Genomic DNA, 17,254 nt, shown 5'->3' with positions numbered 1-17,254 from the left:
TGCTTCATTTTATGGCCTCAGAAAGGCAACTTTGGTTGGTTCAATCAAATGTATCTTCATCCAGTAAGAGCCATTCAGCAAATCAACAAAGCTCCAAATTTAAATTTTGTATATTTTAAGAGAGTGAACTTATCACAACAATGTAGGGTTGTTTCTTAGTAATTATGAGATCATAGGTTCAAATCTTGAAAACAATATTTCTGATTGCATGGGTAAGACTGCACACATCTATCATTCTCATACCCCACTAAGTGAGATTCTCGTGCACTAGGCTGCCTTTTATAAGAATTAGTTTTAAGTAATCATCTACTGTTCCATGTAACCCTTTAATGTTGCTTGTCATGCCTAGACAATATATGTTGATTACTATGACTCAGAAGCTGTTATGTTTCTATTCATTAGACAATAAAGAGCCAATACGAAAGAGAACTTGAAGCAATGGAGAGTGAGATAGAAAGAACCTTCTGGTTCTGAGAATTTCTATTATTCAAAAGTGATTTACAAGTGAAGACTTAAGCTACTTTTATAGTGACTGAGTAGTTATAACAAATACCAACTCACTATTTACAAATTAACAAAACTCTAACAGAACAACAGAAACAATAACAAACTAAACTAATATAACAAAGCTTTTAATACAATATTCTAATATTTCCCCCTGAAAAAAGGGTGGTTGACAAGCTTTGATTAGGTTAGAGTTCTGAATTGATGTCAAAAATTTTCAGTTGATTCCTCAAGATCATGAACTGATTATTAGGTAGAGGTTTGGTTAGAATATCTGCAGTTTGAAACTTTGAAGGAATATGCTTCATAGTGAGAGTTTTGTTCTGGATTTTGTCCCTGACAAAATAGAGGTCTAGCTCAATGTGTTTTGTCCTATTGTGTAGCACAGAATTGTGAGACATGGCTATGGTGCTTAAATTGCCACAGTATATAGTAGGTGTTATATAGGGCACATGAAGTTCCTTGAGCAAGGACCCAATCCACATCAATTCCTGAGTGGCTAGAGCTAGACTTTTGTACTCTGCTTCAGTGCTTGATCTTGAGATAGTTTGTTGTTTCTTAGACCACCAGGTAACTAGATTAGAGCTTAGGTAGAGACAAGCTCCAGAAGTGGATTTTCTATCATCCATGTCAGAAGTCCAGTCAGTATCACAATAGGCAATGATAGAGAGGTCAAAATTTGTACTGGCAGAAGTGATAGACAAACCCAAGGATTTAGTGCCTTGGAGATATTTAAGTATTCTTTTTACTGCAGTCCAGTGAGCATTTAGAGGTTTGACCAAAAATTGACAAACTTTGTTTACATAATAGGTAATATCAGGTCTAGTTATAGTGGCATATTGTAAAACCCCAACAATAGACCTATAAAAGGTTGGATCCTTAAACAAGTCAGAGTCATGTTTGGTAAGCTTACAATTGCTGGCCATAGGAGTTATGTTAGATTTGGTAGTAGCCAGGTTTGCTTTATCAAGAAGGTCTTGAATGTATTTGGACTGTGAAAGAAAAAGAGAACCATCTTGTTTATGCTTGACTTCAATTCCCAAGAAGTAGTCTAGAGGCCCTAATTGCTTTAAAGCAAAGGTGTTGCTAAGATCCTTAATAACTTGTTTGACTAGAAAGGAGGATGATCCTGTCACAATGATATCATCAATATATACTAGAATGTAGAGTTGATGAGTGAGAGATGTGTGTATGAACAAGGAGTTGTCACACTTGCTGATATTGAAGCCAAGCTTGATGAGAGAACCTCTTAACCTCTCAAACTATTGTCTAGGAGCCTGTTTTAAGTCATAGATAGCCTTGTTGAGTTTGCACATTAGGGTCTTGTCTTCATGTTGAAAGCCAATAGGTTGGGTTATGTAAACTTCTTCTTCCAAAATTCCATTGAGAAAGACATTGTTGATATCCAACTGCTCAATTAACCAATGATGTGTGATAGCAAGATTGAGTAGAATCCTTATTGTGACAGGTTTAGTGACATGTTTAATGACAGGAGAGAATGTTTCATTGCAGTCGACTCCATGTTTTTGATGAAACCCTTTGCAACAATCCTAGCCTTGTATTTGTTAACAATACCATCTGAGTTTTCTTTGACTCTAAAGACCCATTTGCACCCATTTGCTTGTTTGTGAGAAGGTAGGGGCATTAAAGTCCAAGTTCCCAAAGCCATGAGGGCATCATATTCAGCTTTCATGGCTTGATGCCAAATTGGATTAGCCAGAGCAGATTTGGCATTAGAAGGGGTTGAATTAGATGTGGTAGAGGGGAAATGGTACTCCTTGAAAATTACATCTTTTGAAATGTAAACTTTCCCATCCTTAGAGAGACACTTGTAGCCTTTGTGACCCAAGGAGTATCCAAGGAAAATACATTCAGAACTTCTAGGATGTAACTTGTGTTTGTTGAAGGGTCTTAGTAAAGGAAAACATGCACACCCAAAGACTTTAAGTTTGGTATAATCAGGTGATTTTTCAAACAAGATTTGAAATGGTGACTGAAATTTTAGAGAATGAGATGGAAGCCTATTGATTAGGAAAACAACAGTAATGAATGCATGATCCCAATAAATCATAGGTAAATGGGCATGACTTAACAAAGTAAGACCTGTTTCCACTATATGCCTATGTTTTCTTTCCACAGTGCCTTGTTGGTGATGTGTGAGGACAAGATATCCTATGCACAATTCCACAGGACTTTAAGAAAACAGTAAAAGATCTGAATTCACCACCATAATCACTCTGAACTACTTTAACAGAGTGATGAAATTGTGTTTGAACAAACTTTAAGAAATATTGAAACACAAAAAGTGTTTCAGACTTAAGTTTTAACAGAAAAATCCAGGTGTGCTTGCTGTAAGCATCAACAATGGAGAGATAGTATCTGAATCCTATAATAGAGTGTACAGGAGCATGACCCCATAAGTCAACATAGACTAGATCAAAGAGGGTAGTATAAACTGTGGTAGAAGTGAGTGCATAAAGTCTATGAGCGTTACCCATGCAACAAGAAGTGCATAAGTCAAACACATTTTTATTAGTATGAGGTATCTTACACAATTGCAAAACATTTTTTACAATAGCATCATGGCCAAATGTCTCAACTGGTTCATGCACAAGAGAGGCATTTGCTATCAGATGATTAGTTGCTCCAGAGTCATGGTACCAAGTTACCCGTTTTGTGTCTTTGGAAGAAGGAGGCTCACGATGACCATCTTGTGTTATAAAGGCCTAGGACTGATGAGTGTATCTGTGGCCAGGTGATGGGCCTGGCCCAAGAAGAGAATCACCACTAAATTGAGAAGAGTAAGGTCCAACTTGTCCATGTAGTAATTCACCAGGATAATCTGGATAGAAGTGGGCCAAATATGTAGCAGGCCCAAAGCTGGGTACAAAGTCATTAGTTGAAGTCATTTGGTGTTGATGTGGCATGTAGTTAGACAATTGAGGCATGTGACGTCCAGGTGGACCAGCATAGGATAGAGATACTCCAAAATTAGGAGGCGCATAATAACAACTGATGACGTCATGACTAGAACGGTTGCAATAGATGCAGAAAGATGAAGATCGTCCCTGAGCTCTTCCTCCTCGGTGACGACCACCGCAATTGCCTCGTCGACGACCACTGCAACTGCCTCGTCGACCATCATAACCACAACGATTTCCACCATAACCACCACAGTGATTGCCAGAAGTACCAAAACTAGTGTATTGACAAGGATTTTGCTATTAAAATCACGAAGGATAGAATGATGAAGAACCATTGATGAATACTTCAGATTCGAAGTTACAGGTTTGGAATGATGAAGTGAATCCGAAGCTACATTCAATGATAAAGCATCTGAAAGAGCTTTGTGTTTTCCTTTTTCAAGACGTGCTTCAAAGGTGAGAAGAAAAGATTATAGGTTAGGAATCGTTGGGAGATCCATTTGACTCTCGATGGAGGTGATAACAGGTTGATATTCTTCATTGAGGCCATCAAGTATGTAATCAATATGTACCGAATTGGAGATGAGAGTTCCAATGAAAATCAACGCATCTACAAGACTTTTGATTTTAGTAAAGTATTCTGAGATAGAACTTGAACCTTACAAGATAGAACGAAGCTGAGATCATAACTGTCGGCTTCGTGCTTTCATCTGGGAGTTACAAAACGAGTCTAGTTCCTCCCACAGCTACCACGAGTGAACACAACCAACCACACGCAGTTGCAAGCTCTCCGAAAGCAAATTCAAAATCCAAGAGAACACCGATTGATCAAGCTCTTCCCATCACAGATAGGCAGGATTCATGCGATAGATTAAACGATCATCATCACTGAGAAATCGATGAGGAATCTCAGTTCCTAAGATGAATCGATTTTCACGATTCGAAGTTAGGGTTGAAAGCATGAAATGCCTCCATACTAAGTAGTTTTTCTCTATCAATTTCATCGAAGGAAGAAGAAGAACGAGTAGAGAAGAAACCGTTTGCAGTGGTGGCGCAACAGAAGGAGGGAAAAGAGGATAAGAAGGACAGGTCCCAGTGTTTATGGTTGTGTTAGCCATGGTGTGATACCACGTAAAAGTGAGAAAACAGTGACGAAATAGAACTTGAAGAAATGGAGAGTGAGAGAGAAAGAACCTTCTGATTCTGAGAATTTCTATTATTCAAAAGTGATTTACAAGAGAAGAGTTAAGCTACTTTTATAGTGACTAAGCAGTTATAACAACTACCAGCACACTATTTACAAATTAACAAAACTCTAACAAAATAACACAAATAATAACAAGCTAAACTATTATAACAAAGCTTTTAATACAATATTCTAATATTAGGAATATTTCACCTACTATATTGGAACACTTATGTGACTCATTATGCTATTATGTTGGGATTTATTTTTTTTGCCTCAATTTTCTTTTTGATGCTGTATAAATTATGTGTCTTATTGATAAATAATATAAAACCTTTAACATAACACATTTTCTCTTTGCACTTTTGTTTGCTACATAATCAACAAATTGGTATCTAGAGCTATATCTTAAGGGATCTGTGAAAACAAACACAAATTAAAACAAAAACCAAAACACTTCACATTACCTTCTATTTCTTAAAATTGTCAAAATGAACTCAGAAGTAGTGTCTGTTGCATTTGCACCTCAAGTGTTTAATGGAAAGAGAATTATTATGTATTTGCTGTTAGAATGGAAGCTTTCTTGGATGGTAATGATCTGTGGGATGCTATTGAGTAAGATTATGTCATTCCAACTATTCCACACAATCTAACTGTTGCACAAATTAAAAATGAGAAGGAAATGAAACAAAGAAAGTCCAAAGCAATAACATGTCTATATGTAGTTGTTTCACTCACCGTCTTTAATAGAATAATAACACTGAAAACAGTCTGCGAAATCTAGAATTTTTTGAAGCAAGAATACGAGGGAGATGAAAGGGTCAAAGTGATGCAAGTGATGAATTTGATCCGAGAATTTGAAATTCAAAGGATAAGAGATTTAGAAACAATCAAGGAGTATTCTGATAAACTTCTCGCCATTGCCAACAATGTAAGACTTCTTGGTTCTGAATTTTCTGATTCTATAATAGTTCAAAAGATTCTAATTACACTTCCTGAAAAATATGAAGCTGCAATTTCATCTCTGGAAATGTCTAAGGATATGTCAAGCATCACCTTGACAGAAGTGTTGAATGCATTACATGCACAAGAACAAAGGAGACTTATGAGGCAAGAAGGATCAGCAGATAGTGTTTTCCGAACCAAATTACAAAACAACAATGATTGGAATGACAAAAAATGAGGCAAAATAACAACTACAAAACTGCAGGTTCTACAAACAACAAATTTAATAAGCAAAGTAGCAATAATGAAGTCTTTCCACCTTGTTCCTACTGCAAAAAAACTAATCATCCACAAAACAAATGTTGGTGGAGCATGATGCAAGATGTTATAAGTGTGGCCATTAGGGCACATGGAAAAAATATGCTAGTTTCAACAAGAACAATGAGAAGCTAAGGTTGCTGATAAACAACCAGAACCAGAAGAAGAACAACTGTCTGTAGTATCATCCTTTGACGCTAACAGTTCTACAGAAAGTTGGCTCATTGATAGTGGTTGTACAAACCACATGATTTATGATCTAGAGCTCTTTAGAGAGCTTGCCAAAACTATTATTTCCAAAGTCAGAATTGGAAATGGAACATATATTACAACAAAAGGCAAATGAACAGTTGAAATTAAAAGTTACGCAAATTTAAAATTAATTCACGATGTCTTATATGTTCCTGAAATTAACCACACTTGTTAAGTGTTCTCCAGTTCATGGAGAAATGCTATAAGGTTTTGTTTGAAGAAAAACACTGTAAGATTAAATATTCAGAAGGTAGGAAGGTGTTCAAAGTTCAAATGAAAGGAAAAAGCTTTGTCTTTGATTTGATGAAAGATGAGCAAATTGCAGTACATAGAGAAGACACAGAAACAAAATCTCTTACACACATTGTCTATCGATATGGAAAGCAACCAACACTTCCTTTTCTACAAAATAGGATATGGAATGCTACATGTGAACACTCAATTTTTGTCCGGCCCAGATAAAGCCCAAAATGTTTAAAATGAAAATAATAAAATATTTTTTTGTACTTAATATCAATGAATAAAAAATAATAATTACAACCATGTATGGAAGAAATATAATGAGTAATAATATTAAATTTAGATTGATAAGGTTCCTAAATCTAAATGATTGAGTTAATCGGAAATTCAAAATAATAAAAGTAACAAATATTTTTTAATGGACCCTAAAAAGCTCACAATCATTTTTCTAAGAAAAGGGGATAAAAACTAAATTTTATTATTATACTTTGTTTTTTTAATGCCATTGTAAAAATAAAAAAAAAGGGATAATTATATTTTATTTATTATTAATTTTATAATTGAATTCGAATTTGTGATAAATGAAATAGGAAATCTTATAAGTAACCGCTTTTAAATTCCGGATAACCAATAAAATGGGTTATTATTTTAAATTTTCAAAAATGTAATTTTAAAATAATTTAATCCTAACTAAAGTATTTTATTTTTATTTTATTGAGTTAATTCGGATAGATAAAAAAATAAATGCATAAATCAATTTAAAATATTTTTTAGAAAAGATATAAAAATAATAATAAAATAATAGATAAATACCAAGTCAAATCTGATTTGGTGGGTGGTTTAAATCCCCTAAAATTAGTGATAATGGGTTAACAAAATTAGGGTTCAGTTAACAAAATTTTAGGGATTAGGGTTAAGCAATTTTATTATAAATAGGGGGTTTGTGAGGGGTTAAGGGGTCTTAGAAAATTATTGTTTTTAGTGAAAAACACTCCCTCTGCAAAAAAACCCAGCCACTGTGAGAAGGAGAGAGTCTTTTTCATACTGCGCGATCCAGTGTAGCGACGCCAACGGTTGTTCGCGTGCACCCTCCCTGTCCTCGCATCTCGTCCGTTGGATCCGTTTACTAGCCACGCCTCTCGTTTGACTTCTGCATCAGCCAATCGCGTTGCGAAACACGTCCACTTTCGGTGAGACCGCCCACACCGTAACATAACTACTGCAGGAACAAAGGTTCCCATGCGGCAGCGTGCATAGACCCATCTATGTAGCCTCGTCCCCACCTAATCAAAAGATGCCACGTCAGCGAGTGCACACTGCTTCACTGCACTCGCCCGCACCCAATCTGCGCCATTAATTACTGTGTGGATCCTCTACGCACAAGTTCATTCTTGGCACCCTACACCCGCCCGTTTCAGCAACGCTTCACCAATCACGTTCCACCATGTGTCCCCATACTTTAGGCAAGTCACACCCTATCCTAGCCTGTACAGTGTAAGGTTCATGCTATACTTATATGTTTTAATGGTTTATAATTAATTATTTTGCATGCTATTTTACCAATATTAAATCTGAAAAAATTAATTTGGTATTAACAGTTTACTAATTACCATATAAAATATAATAATGATATTATAAATAAAAATGGATGTTGTTATTTTAGAAAAATGGATAAAAATAAATATCATATCATTATTTTATGAGTAATTAATATTCTATTTTTATTAATTCTATCATTTTATTTATTTTTAGTTTTTGCATTTTTCTATAATTATCCAGCAATTAAGAATGAAGAACATTTGTTTCCAAAAATAATATCGTAAATATATATAAAACAAAGTATTTTATTGCATTTTTCAATTAAATCAAGTATTACCCTAACTCTTTAAATAATCCATAATTGTTTTTTTATTATATATATATATATATATATATATATATATATATATATATATTTCAAACCACACATCTACAAATTTAACATTTTTAAATAAACATGACCAATAAGCACTTTTTTTAAGGAAATAAATTAATTTTAAGAGTTAATCAAAGATGGAGAGAAAGGTCGCCCTGAAGGCCTCTTTTTTCGCAGATCATCTTCAAAAGGTCGCGCTACGCCACTTCTTTTCAATCGATTAAATCTCAAAATCAATTTAATTCCAAAAATTTTAAGCAATAAAATTAACCAAATAAGAAAACTTTTTTATAATAATAAATAACACTTACAAAATATATATTTTTTAATTAAAATACATCCAACCAATAAACCATTTTCTATTTAAAGAACTACGTAAGCCTTGATTCCTTTAATGAGGTACGTAGGACCAAAGTCATTATTGTCATACTCAATAATAAAATAAATAATTTTTTTCTTCATAATAATTATTTAATCAATCAAATAATTGAATAAAATAATAATAATAATAATAATAACAATAAAGTCATATATTTTAATGAAGGGTACCGCTTAAAGCGGGCGGGTAGGGTATACCTTCCCTACCTTGTAACCGACTCCCGAACCTGGATATCAAAAATCCAAAAGTCCATGGTAATTGGGCTTAAAAGATTTTTCAACATTTTTAACTCTAAAATATAGTGGCGACTCTAAGAGGTCGCATAACCGAAAATCGGGGTGCGACAACTAGCGACTCTGCTGGAGACTTTTTTTTTTGTGAGAGTGTGGCCCATAATTAATAAAATATATGATTGTTTATTTACCATTATTATTGTTTAGTTAATTTCCAATAATATTGCATACTCAATTGTTAATATAAATCTAAGTTGTATGCATAATTTTAATGGTATGTATAAATAAGAACATTGGATCTATCAATGACAACTGCAAATAATTTTAGCAGCATATCAGTACCTAAAAAAACAACAAAATTGGATCTATCAATGACTAATGTAAGTTTCTTGACATTCCAAAAATGTCAGATGATGTAAAAAAACAATTCAGAGATAGTTATGGAGAATTATTAGACCTAGTGTTGGTCCAAGTTCGTCCTCAAGACGTGGAGATTATGCAAGTTATGATTCGATTCTAGAATCCCACGCTTCGGGTATTTGAATTTCCTAACCTTGATGTTGCTCCAACCATTGAAGAGTATGAGGCTCTTCTGGATTTTCCAATGGATGGTAGACTGAGGCTCTATCAGTTCACAGGGGGGCAAGTTGCTAATGAAGGTTGCGCAGGAGATCTTCTCGGTGTTCGTCCAGAAGCTTCAGACTTCGCCAAGCAAGGAGACATTGATGATATGGTGGATCAACCCGCTATGGACGTGTTTAGCAAATTCGTTTGTTTCAAGATCAACCCTACAACTGCTACCCTGGCGGAGACATTCCTATCATTCCAAAGATATCAAGAAGGTCTTCAGCGGAATGTTAGCAAGGTCCGAATCCGATTTTGCGTCCAACTCTTGCAAGTTTGGATCCTAACTCGGTTCAGACATCACAAATATGGGTTAGGGTCCCGCTATCAGTTAAGAAGGTTTCTCAGTACTTAAGTCGAGGATATGTCGCTTATCAAATGGAGGGAGTTATTTGAAGAGGTCACTCCAAAGAACTTCGCTGAGAAATGTTGCCTCTATGACTGACATCAACAACTCATATATTCGTGTGGCGAGTTCCATAATCTAGTATTGATGGGGCCTAGAGGGTGTATCTCCTTTACACCTGCCTTGGTCCTTGGCCAACTGAAGTGGGGAGTTACTCTTGTGTCTGATAAACAACTCGAGAGCGTCTATTTCAGGTACAAAGATGAGGGGCCATATTCAAAGGTAGTCCAATCCATAAGAAAAGCCCTTAAGGACATCCATCTGCATGGGAAAAAAGAGCTGGGTGAACACAGAACCTTCTATTCTGACGAGTATAGATCTTGGAGGGCTGGGAGGATGAAGGGCGTTAACACACCTTCGCTAGTCATGCCGCAAGTCAAGGGAGGCCCCACTCCAGAGTAGTTTATAATCGAGACAAATGTCAAATTTCTAGAAGCCCGACTTCAAGAGTCCAAGGATCAGAACGAGATGAAAGACATAGCACTCGAAAAGTCGGGCAACATTGCTTCTGCACTCAGGGAAGAGATCAGGAGCCTGAAAAGAGACTATGCCGACATGTGCTCGAGGTCTGGTAAAGTCGCCTTAATGAGCCAGAACCGGGCAATGGAAGAGGAAATAATAGATCTGAGGGAGAGACTTGAAGCTAGGGGACAAGCCTTGAGGATTAAAACGGAGGCAGAGAGGATAACTAGAGCAGAGCTGGAGCAGGCCACAGTCACTATTAGAGATTATCAAAAGGCCTTGGACGAGTCCTATACGAAGGAGGATGACTATAAAAAGTCATTAGAGCAGATGCAAGAAGAAGCCCTCGCCTGGGAAGCCCAACTGATGGATCAATTGACAGAGTTGAAGGAATCATGCGAGTTTTTAAAGGAAAATCAGGAAATGTGGGAATACAATTGGTGGGATAGTTTCGAAGAATGCGAGAGGGAAAATGGACAATGGAAATAAAATTGCCACAATATCATTGAGGGATTTGGGAACTTCGCTGATGGTTGGTTGGTAACATTCGAAGAGGCCCAACATGAATTTCACATGTACCCGGACAAAGAGATACGTCCAGCAATGAGGGCCCTTTTCGGTAGCTGCACTCGGGTTGCCAAGAAGCTCAGGTGTTGGAGGATGGAATGCAATGGTGGATTCTAGTTAGTCTATGTAGTTTTTTTTCTTTTTCTTCTTTCTCATTTATCACTATTAGTTTTTTATTGTTAGGAATAAAGCAGGGAATGGAGGAAATCGATGCGTGTGATTCCCCTTCCTCAAATAACATTTCGATTTATATTTATTTTAATAAATGGTATGTTTTTTTCCCCCGCAATGTTCTCTCTCAGCCAAGTTAAACTCACAAAAGTAATTGACAGAAAAAGAGGCAAAAGAAGAAGAATTCAAAAAGGTTTTGAACCATTCAAAGACACAATCTTGGTCTTCCAATATTCTAAAGACTGTTGTCAACCGTAGATGAGCTAAGAGAGTACGCTCCTTAGTTATTGGTATACGAGGTCTTTTTTTAACTTTACAATAGACTTTATGCTGCTAGAATTAAAGAGGCAATCCTGAACTGAAAAAACTTATTCACTCTAAAGACTTCATCAACCACACCTTAATCTAAATGGTCTCATACACTTTACAATTTATTACAAATCCTTCTTTTAAAAAACAACTTGCATTCATTCTTTGATCAACATTGCTTCCCAACACCCCTATAACACACGACTCCAAGCTCGAAAATGGCTGAATCTATAGACCCCAACTTGGACACCATAACTGAATTGGCTACTATGAAAGAGCAGATGGCGGAGATGTTTCATATCCTGAAAGCCCTCCAAAGCGAGAAAGAAAAGAAAGCAGTAGGCGAACCACAATCTCATCCAAGTTTTAGAAATCCCAACCAAGGGGCCGGTACTAGCCAACTTCAAGACGAACATGACATCAACACAAAGCAGAAAGCTCCACTAAATGATGATTCCCAAAGGGCTCCGCCAGGAGGTAATGCACCACACAGAGAAAGAAGCGGAGAAATTAAGCTCAGGTGAAGAGAGATTGAGGGCTATTGAAGGAGCTAGTTGTCCAGATCTGAAGAATGCTTTTGAAATGTGTTTAGTGCCCGATGTGGTACTTCCACCCAAGTTCAAGGTGCCAGAATTTGAAAAGTATAACAGGACAACTTGCCCCAAAAGTCATCTGCACATGTATGCTAGGAAGATGTCAGCGTATCATGAGAATGATAAGCTCTTGATCCACTACTTTCAAGATAGTTTGGTGGGGGCTTCTATGAGCTGGTACATCCGACTAGAGAAAACCCAAATCAGAACATTTTTGGACCTGTCAAATGCCTTCGTCAAACAGTAAAAATTCAATGAAGACGCTGCACCAGACAGAACTCAGTTACATAACATGGCTAAGAAACCATCAGAAAGTCTGAGCGAATATGAAGAGGAACAATTGTCGATCTTCATAGATACCCTACAAAGCCCCTATTATGAGCGACTCGTGGGGAACGTGACGACCAACTTTAATGCTCTTATTAAAGTAGGAGAAAAGTTGGAAGGTGGAATCAAGAGTGGAAAGATTGCTGAAGAGGTTCAGGTTCCATAAAGAAGCCTGCCTTCATGAAGAAGAAAGATGTAGAGACCCATTTCATTACTGCGGAACCAAAGAGGTTCCAACCCCGACACAATAACCAAAATGATTATCGTGCGCCCTCTCGGTTTGCACAAAATCATATACAAAACCAAAACACAACACAAAACCAAACACCAATCCATAACCCACCGAATCAAAATAGTAATGCCTACCAGCCAAGATAAGGCTATACACAACAACCAAGAAATAAGAACTACTACCAACAGGAGAGGAGAGCACTCGTTTCCTTATGAATCTGACAAGGCAGTTCCTTGGGTCTACAAAGAGGAGCCGACTTTGAGTCCTTATATGGTTACAAGGACTGGGCGCATCTATGTTCTGCCAGAGGTAGAGAGGGGTCCATCTGGGGCAGCCAAAGGCAAAGAAAAAGTTCTAGGGCACATAGAAGAAGATATCGAAGTGGCCTTACCTGAAGGGGTATCGAACGACGAAGCATGTGAGTTCCTCAAACTTATCAAGCAAAGTGAGTACAGAGTAGTGGATCAGTTGAATAAAACTCCAGCAAAGATATCCCTATTGTCCTTACTAATGAGCTCTGAGGCTCACAGAAATGTGTTATTAAAAGTGTTGAATCAAGCCCATGTCAACCACGATATCACGACTGACAAATTAGGTGGGATAGTCAACAACATAGTGGCGGATAACTACATATCTTTTCGTGATGAAGAAATACCCGCTGAAGGTACCGGTCATGTTCGCCTCCTGCATATTTCAGTTATGTGCAATGACTGCGTGATTGGAAAAGTCCTCCTAGACAATGGGTCGTCGCTGAATGTTATGACAAAGAGAACTTTCTCCAGATTGCCAGTTGATACTTCATACTTGAGAGCTAGCTCTATGATTGTCAAGGGTTTTAATAGATCTCGTAGAGACGTGATGGGAGAAATGGATTTGCCAATCAAGATAGAGCCCTGCATATTCAATATATTGTTTCATGTGATGGATATCAATCCAACATATAGTTGGTTGTTGGGACGTCATTGGATTCATTCTTCAGGGGCAATACCCTCCACCTTGCATCAAAAGGTGAAATTCATAGTAGATGGAAGGCTAATAACAATTTCAGGAGAAGAAGATGTCATGGTGTCCCAGCCATTTGATGCCTGCTACATAGAAGTAACCGAGGAGGCATTGGAAACATCATTCCAATGCCTTGAAATTGCAAACACTACAGTTATGATAGAAGGGGCTCCGTTAATAAAACCATATTCGTCAGATGTTTCTCTCATGATGGCAAAAGTGATGATCCGCGGAGGCTATCAACCTGGCAGTGGATTGGGAAAGTATGGTCAAGGAAGTAAGGAGATCATTATACCGAAGGCTAATAAAGGCAGATATGGCTTGGGGTATAGACCTACTATGGAGGACAGGCTCCGAATCATAGAAGCAAGGAAGGGTGAGCATCTGGCTCGACTGGGGCAATTTGGACTTGGGAACATGGTAAGGATTCCAATACCACACATCAGTCAATGCTTTGTGAGTGGCGATACCGGACCCTCTGGAATGGTGGCCATTGTGGAGGAAGAAGGAAGGGAAGAAGAATCGAAGTTCGTGTACTTGTGTCCCCTAGGCATTATGGCTTGGGGTATAGACCTACCAAGGAGGACAGGCTCCGAATCATAGAAACAAGGAAGGGTGAGCATCTGGCTCGGCAGGGGCAGTTTGGACTTGGGAACATAATAAAGATTCCAATACCACACATCAGTCAATGCTTTGTGAGTGGCGGTACCGGACCCTCTGGAATGGTGGCCATCGTGGAAGAAGAAGGAAGAGAAGAAGAAGCGGAGTTCGTGTACTGGTGTCCCCCAGGCACCTGCTTGAGAAACTGGCATGAAGAGTCATATGCATCAATTACTTTAGAATTGAAATCCGATGGCGACTCTGAAACTGAGGGCCATGCTAGTGCGCCCTCGCCTAGCCCTGACCAACCGGTTCACCAAGTGGAAGATGACAGTGATGATGATGAATGGGAAGCCTCCCCCGAACTGCTCAGATTGATGGAGCAAGAAGGTAGAGAGATCCAACCACACCAAGAGCCTGTCGAGCTTGTCAACCTAGGATATGAGGAAGATAAGAAAAAGGTGAGGGTGGGCACCATAATGGATGGTAAGGAGCGAGAACGCTTAGTTCGACTTCTACATGAATTTAAGGATGTCTTTGCTTGGTCGTATGAAGAAATGCCAGGGCTAGATCGAAGTATAGTAGATCACAAACTACCGCTAATTCAAAACTCTAGGCCAGTAAAGCAGAAATTGTGAAGAATCAAGCCAGAGATCTTCCTAAGGGTCAAAGAGGAGGTAGAAAAATGGTTAACCGCTGGGTTCGTTAAAGTTGTTGAATATCCAGATTGGATAGCCATCATGGTAGCTGTACCAAAGAAGGGAGGAAAGTTGAGAATATGTGTTGAATATAGGATCTAAACAAAGCTAGCCCAAAAGATGATTTTCCGGTGCCACACATAGATGTTTTGGTTGATAGCACCGCCGACCATGCCCTTTTCTCATTCATGGATGGGTATTCGGGGTATGATCATATCAAAATGGCGCCAGAAGACGTAAACAAGACCATGTTTATTACCCCATGGGGTACCTTTTGCTACCAAGTCATGTCGTTTGGATTAAAGAATGCTATGGCTATATATCAAAGAGCCATGGTTACTATTTTCCATGACATGATGCACAAGGAGATAGAGGTCTAAGTGGATGACATTATCTGTAAGTTCAAGACAGAAGGAGAACATGTAAGCAACTTGAAGCGCCTGTTTGAGAGACTACGAAAGTATCAACTTAAGTTGAATCCAACCAAGTGTAGCTTTGGAGTGAAATCAGGCCGAGTCTTGGGTTTCATAGTCAGCCAAAAGGGTATCGAGGTGGATCCAGAAAAGGTGAAGCTCATAATCAAAATGCCAGCACCTCGAACAGAAATAGAAGTCAGGGGATTCTTGGGAAGATTGAATTACATCTCTAGGTTCATTTTCCAACTAACTTCCACATGTGAACCTATATTCAAGCTCCTAAGAAAAAATCACGCGGTGAAGTGGAATGATGACTGTCAATCAGCATTTGAAAAAATAAAGCAATACTTGATAGAACCTCCAGTACTGATGCCTCCAGTTCTAGGGCGACCCTTGATTCTATACCTCACTGTACTTGACGAATCAATGGGTTGTGTCTTGGGGCAACATGATGAGAGTGGAAGAAAGGAACATACCATATACTACCTTAGCAAGAAATTCACAGCTTGCGAGATAAAATACTCCTTATTAGAACGTACTTGTTGCACTTTAGTTTGGGCCTCTCGCCGGCTAAGACAGTACATGTTGAGTCACACCACTTGGTTGATATCAAAAATGGATTCTATCAAGTATATTTTCGAGAAGCCTGTACTCACAGGAAGAATTGCTAAATGGAAGGTTTTATTATCTGAATATGACATCGCCTTTGTGACACAAAAGGCGATAAAGGGAAATGTTATTGCTGACTACTTGGCCAACGAACCCTTTAATAAATTGGGGCATTCGGGGTATGAATTTCTAGATGAAGATATCATGGCCTTATTCGATGAATCAAGAGAAAAAGAAAAATGAACCCTAGTCTTTGATGGGGCCTCCAATGCATTTGGACATGGAGTAGGGGTTTTTTTGGTGTCACCAATAGGGAAGTTCCTTCCTTTCACTTCTAGGCTATGTTTCGACTGTACTAACAATGTGGCAAAGTATGAGGCATGCATTTTGGGACTAAAGGCCGCTATTGAGTCAAAAGCCAAGATCCTAGAAGTATTTGGGGATTCCACTCTAGTAATCCATCACATAAAAGGAGAAGGGAAACTCGGGATAGCAAATTGGTGCCTTATAGAGACTACATCCTGAAGCTGGTTAACCAGTTTGACCAAGTAGATTTGTATCATATCCCTAGAGAAGACAATAGGTTGGCCGATGCATTGGCAACTTTGTCCTCAATGTTCCATGTTGGTGGGGATAGCTTACTACTCTTTCAGATAAAAGACAATACTGAACCTGCTTATTGTAACATAGTCGAAGAAGAGTCCGATGAAAAACCATGGTATCACGACATAAGAGAGTACTTGAGAAATCAAGCTTACCCTCCCAATGCTTCAGAAAATGACAAAAGAACACTCAGAAGACTAGCCACGAACTTCTTTTTGAGTGGGGATGTCATTTACAAAAGGAATCATGATATAGTATTTCTTCGATGTCTGGAAGCCAAGGAAGCTCAAAAAATGGTGGAAGAAATGCTTGAGGGAACTTTCGGAACCCATGTGAATGGACATGCTATGGCTAAGAAAATCGTGAGAGCGGGTTATTTATGGTTGACAATGGAGATCGACTGTTGCAATCATGTGAAGAAATGCCACAAGTGCCAGATATATGTGGATAACATCAATGCACCTCCGAATACTTTGAATGTCTTAACGTCGCCTTGGCCATTTTCTATGTGGGGAATGGATGGCATCGGGCCTATAGAACCAAAAGCTTCTAATGGACATCGATTCATCCTAGTCGCCATAGATTACTTCACCAAGTGGGTAGAAGCAATCTCTTATGCTAGTGTGACCCGGAAGGTAGTCCTCAAGTTCATCACTGATAATGCGACCAACCTGAACAACAAGATGATGTCCGGTATGTGCGAGAAATTCAAAATAAAGCATCATACATCCTCGCCATA

General features: G+C 38.2%; 2 protein-coding genes across 2 annotated transcripts in view; one reads left to right on the top strand and one right to left on the bottom strand.

Annotated features, from left to right (window-relative positions):
• Window positions 1-17,254, bottom strand: part of LOC109362117 (E3 ubiquitin-protein ligase UPL1-like) — a 61,887-nt gene that overhangs the window by 1,744 nt on the left and 42,889 nt on the right. The window contains exon 17 of the mRNA XM_019607692.1: window positions 16,721-16,726. The gene's annotated coding sequence lies outside the window, so the exon portion shown is untranslated. The remainder of the gene's footprint in view (window positions 1-16,720; window positions 16,727-17,254) is intronic.
• LOC109361858 overlaps window positions 14,312-17,254 on the top strand; it is a 3,294-nt gene continuing 351 nt past the window's right edge. Inside the window, exons 1-3 of the mRNA XM_019607391.1 lie at window positions 14,312-14,765; window positions 15,299-16,091; window positions 16,385-17,208. Of these exons, the coding sequence (XP_019462936.1) occupies window positions 14,312-14,765; window positions 15,299-16,091; window positions 16,385-17,208 (2,071 nt within the window). The remainder of the gene's footprint in view (window positions 14,766-15,298; window positions 16,092-16,384; window positions 17,209-17,254) is intronic.

This window comes from Lupinus angustifolius, chromosome LG12 (assembly GCF_001865875.1).
Source record: "Lupinus angustifolius cultivar Tanjil chromosome LG12, LupAngTanjil_v1.0, whole genome shotgun sequence".
Classification (NCBI taxonomy): Eukaryota; Viridiplantae; Streptophyta; class Magnoliopsida; order Fabales; family Fabaceae; genus Lupinus; species Lupinus angustifolius.
Note: the sequence above shows the minus strand (reverse complement) of the source record. Positions and strands in the feature narration are given on the sequence as shown.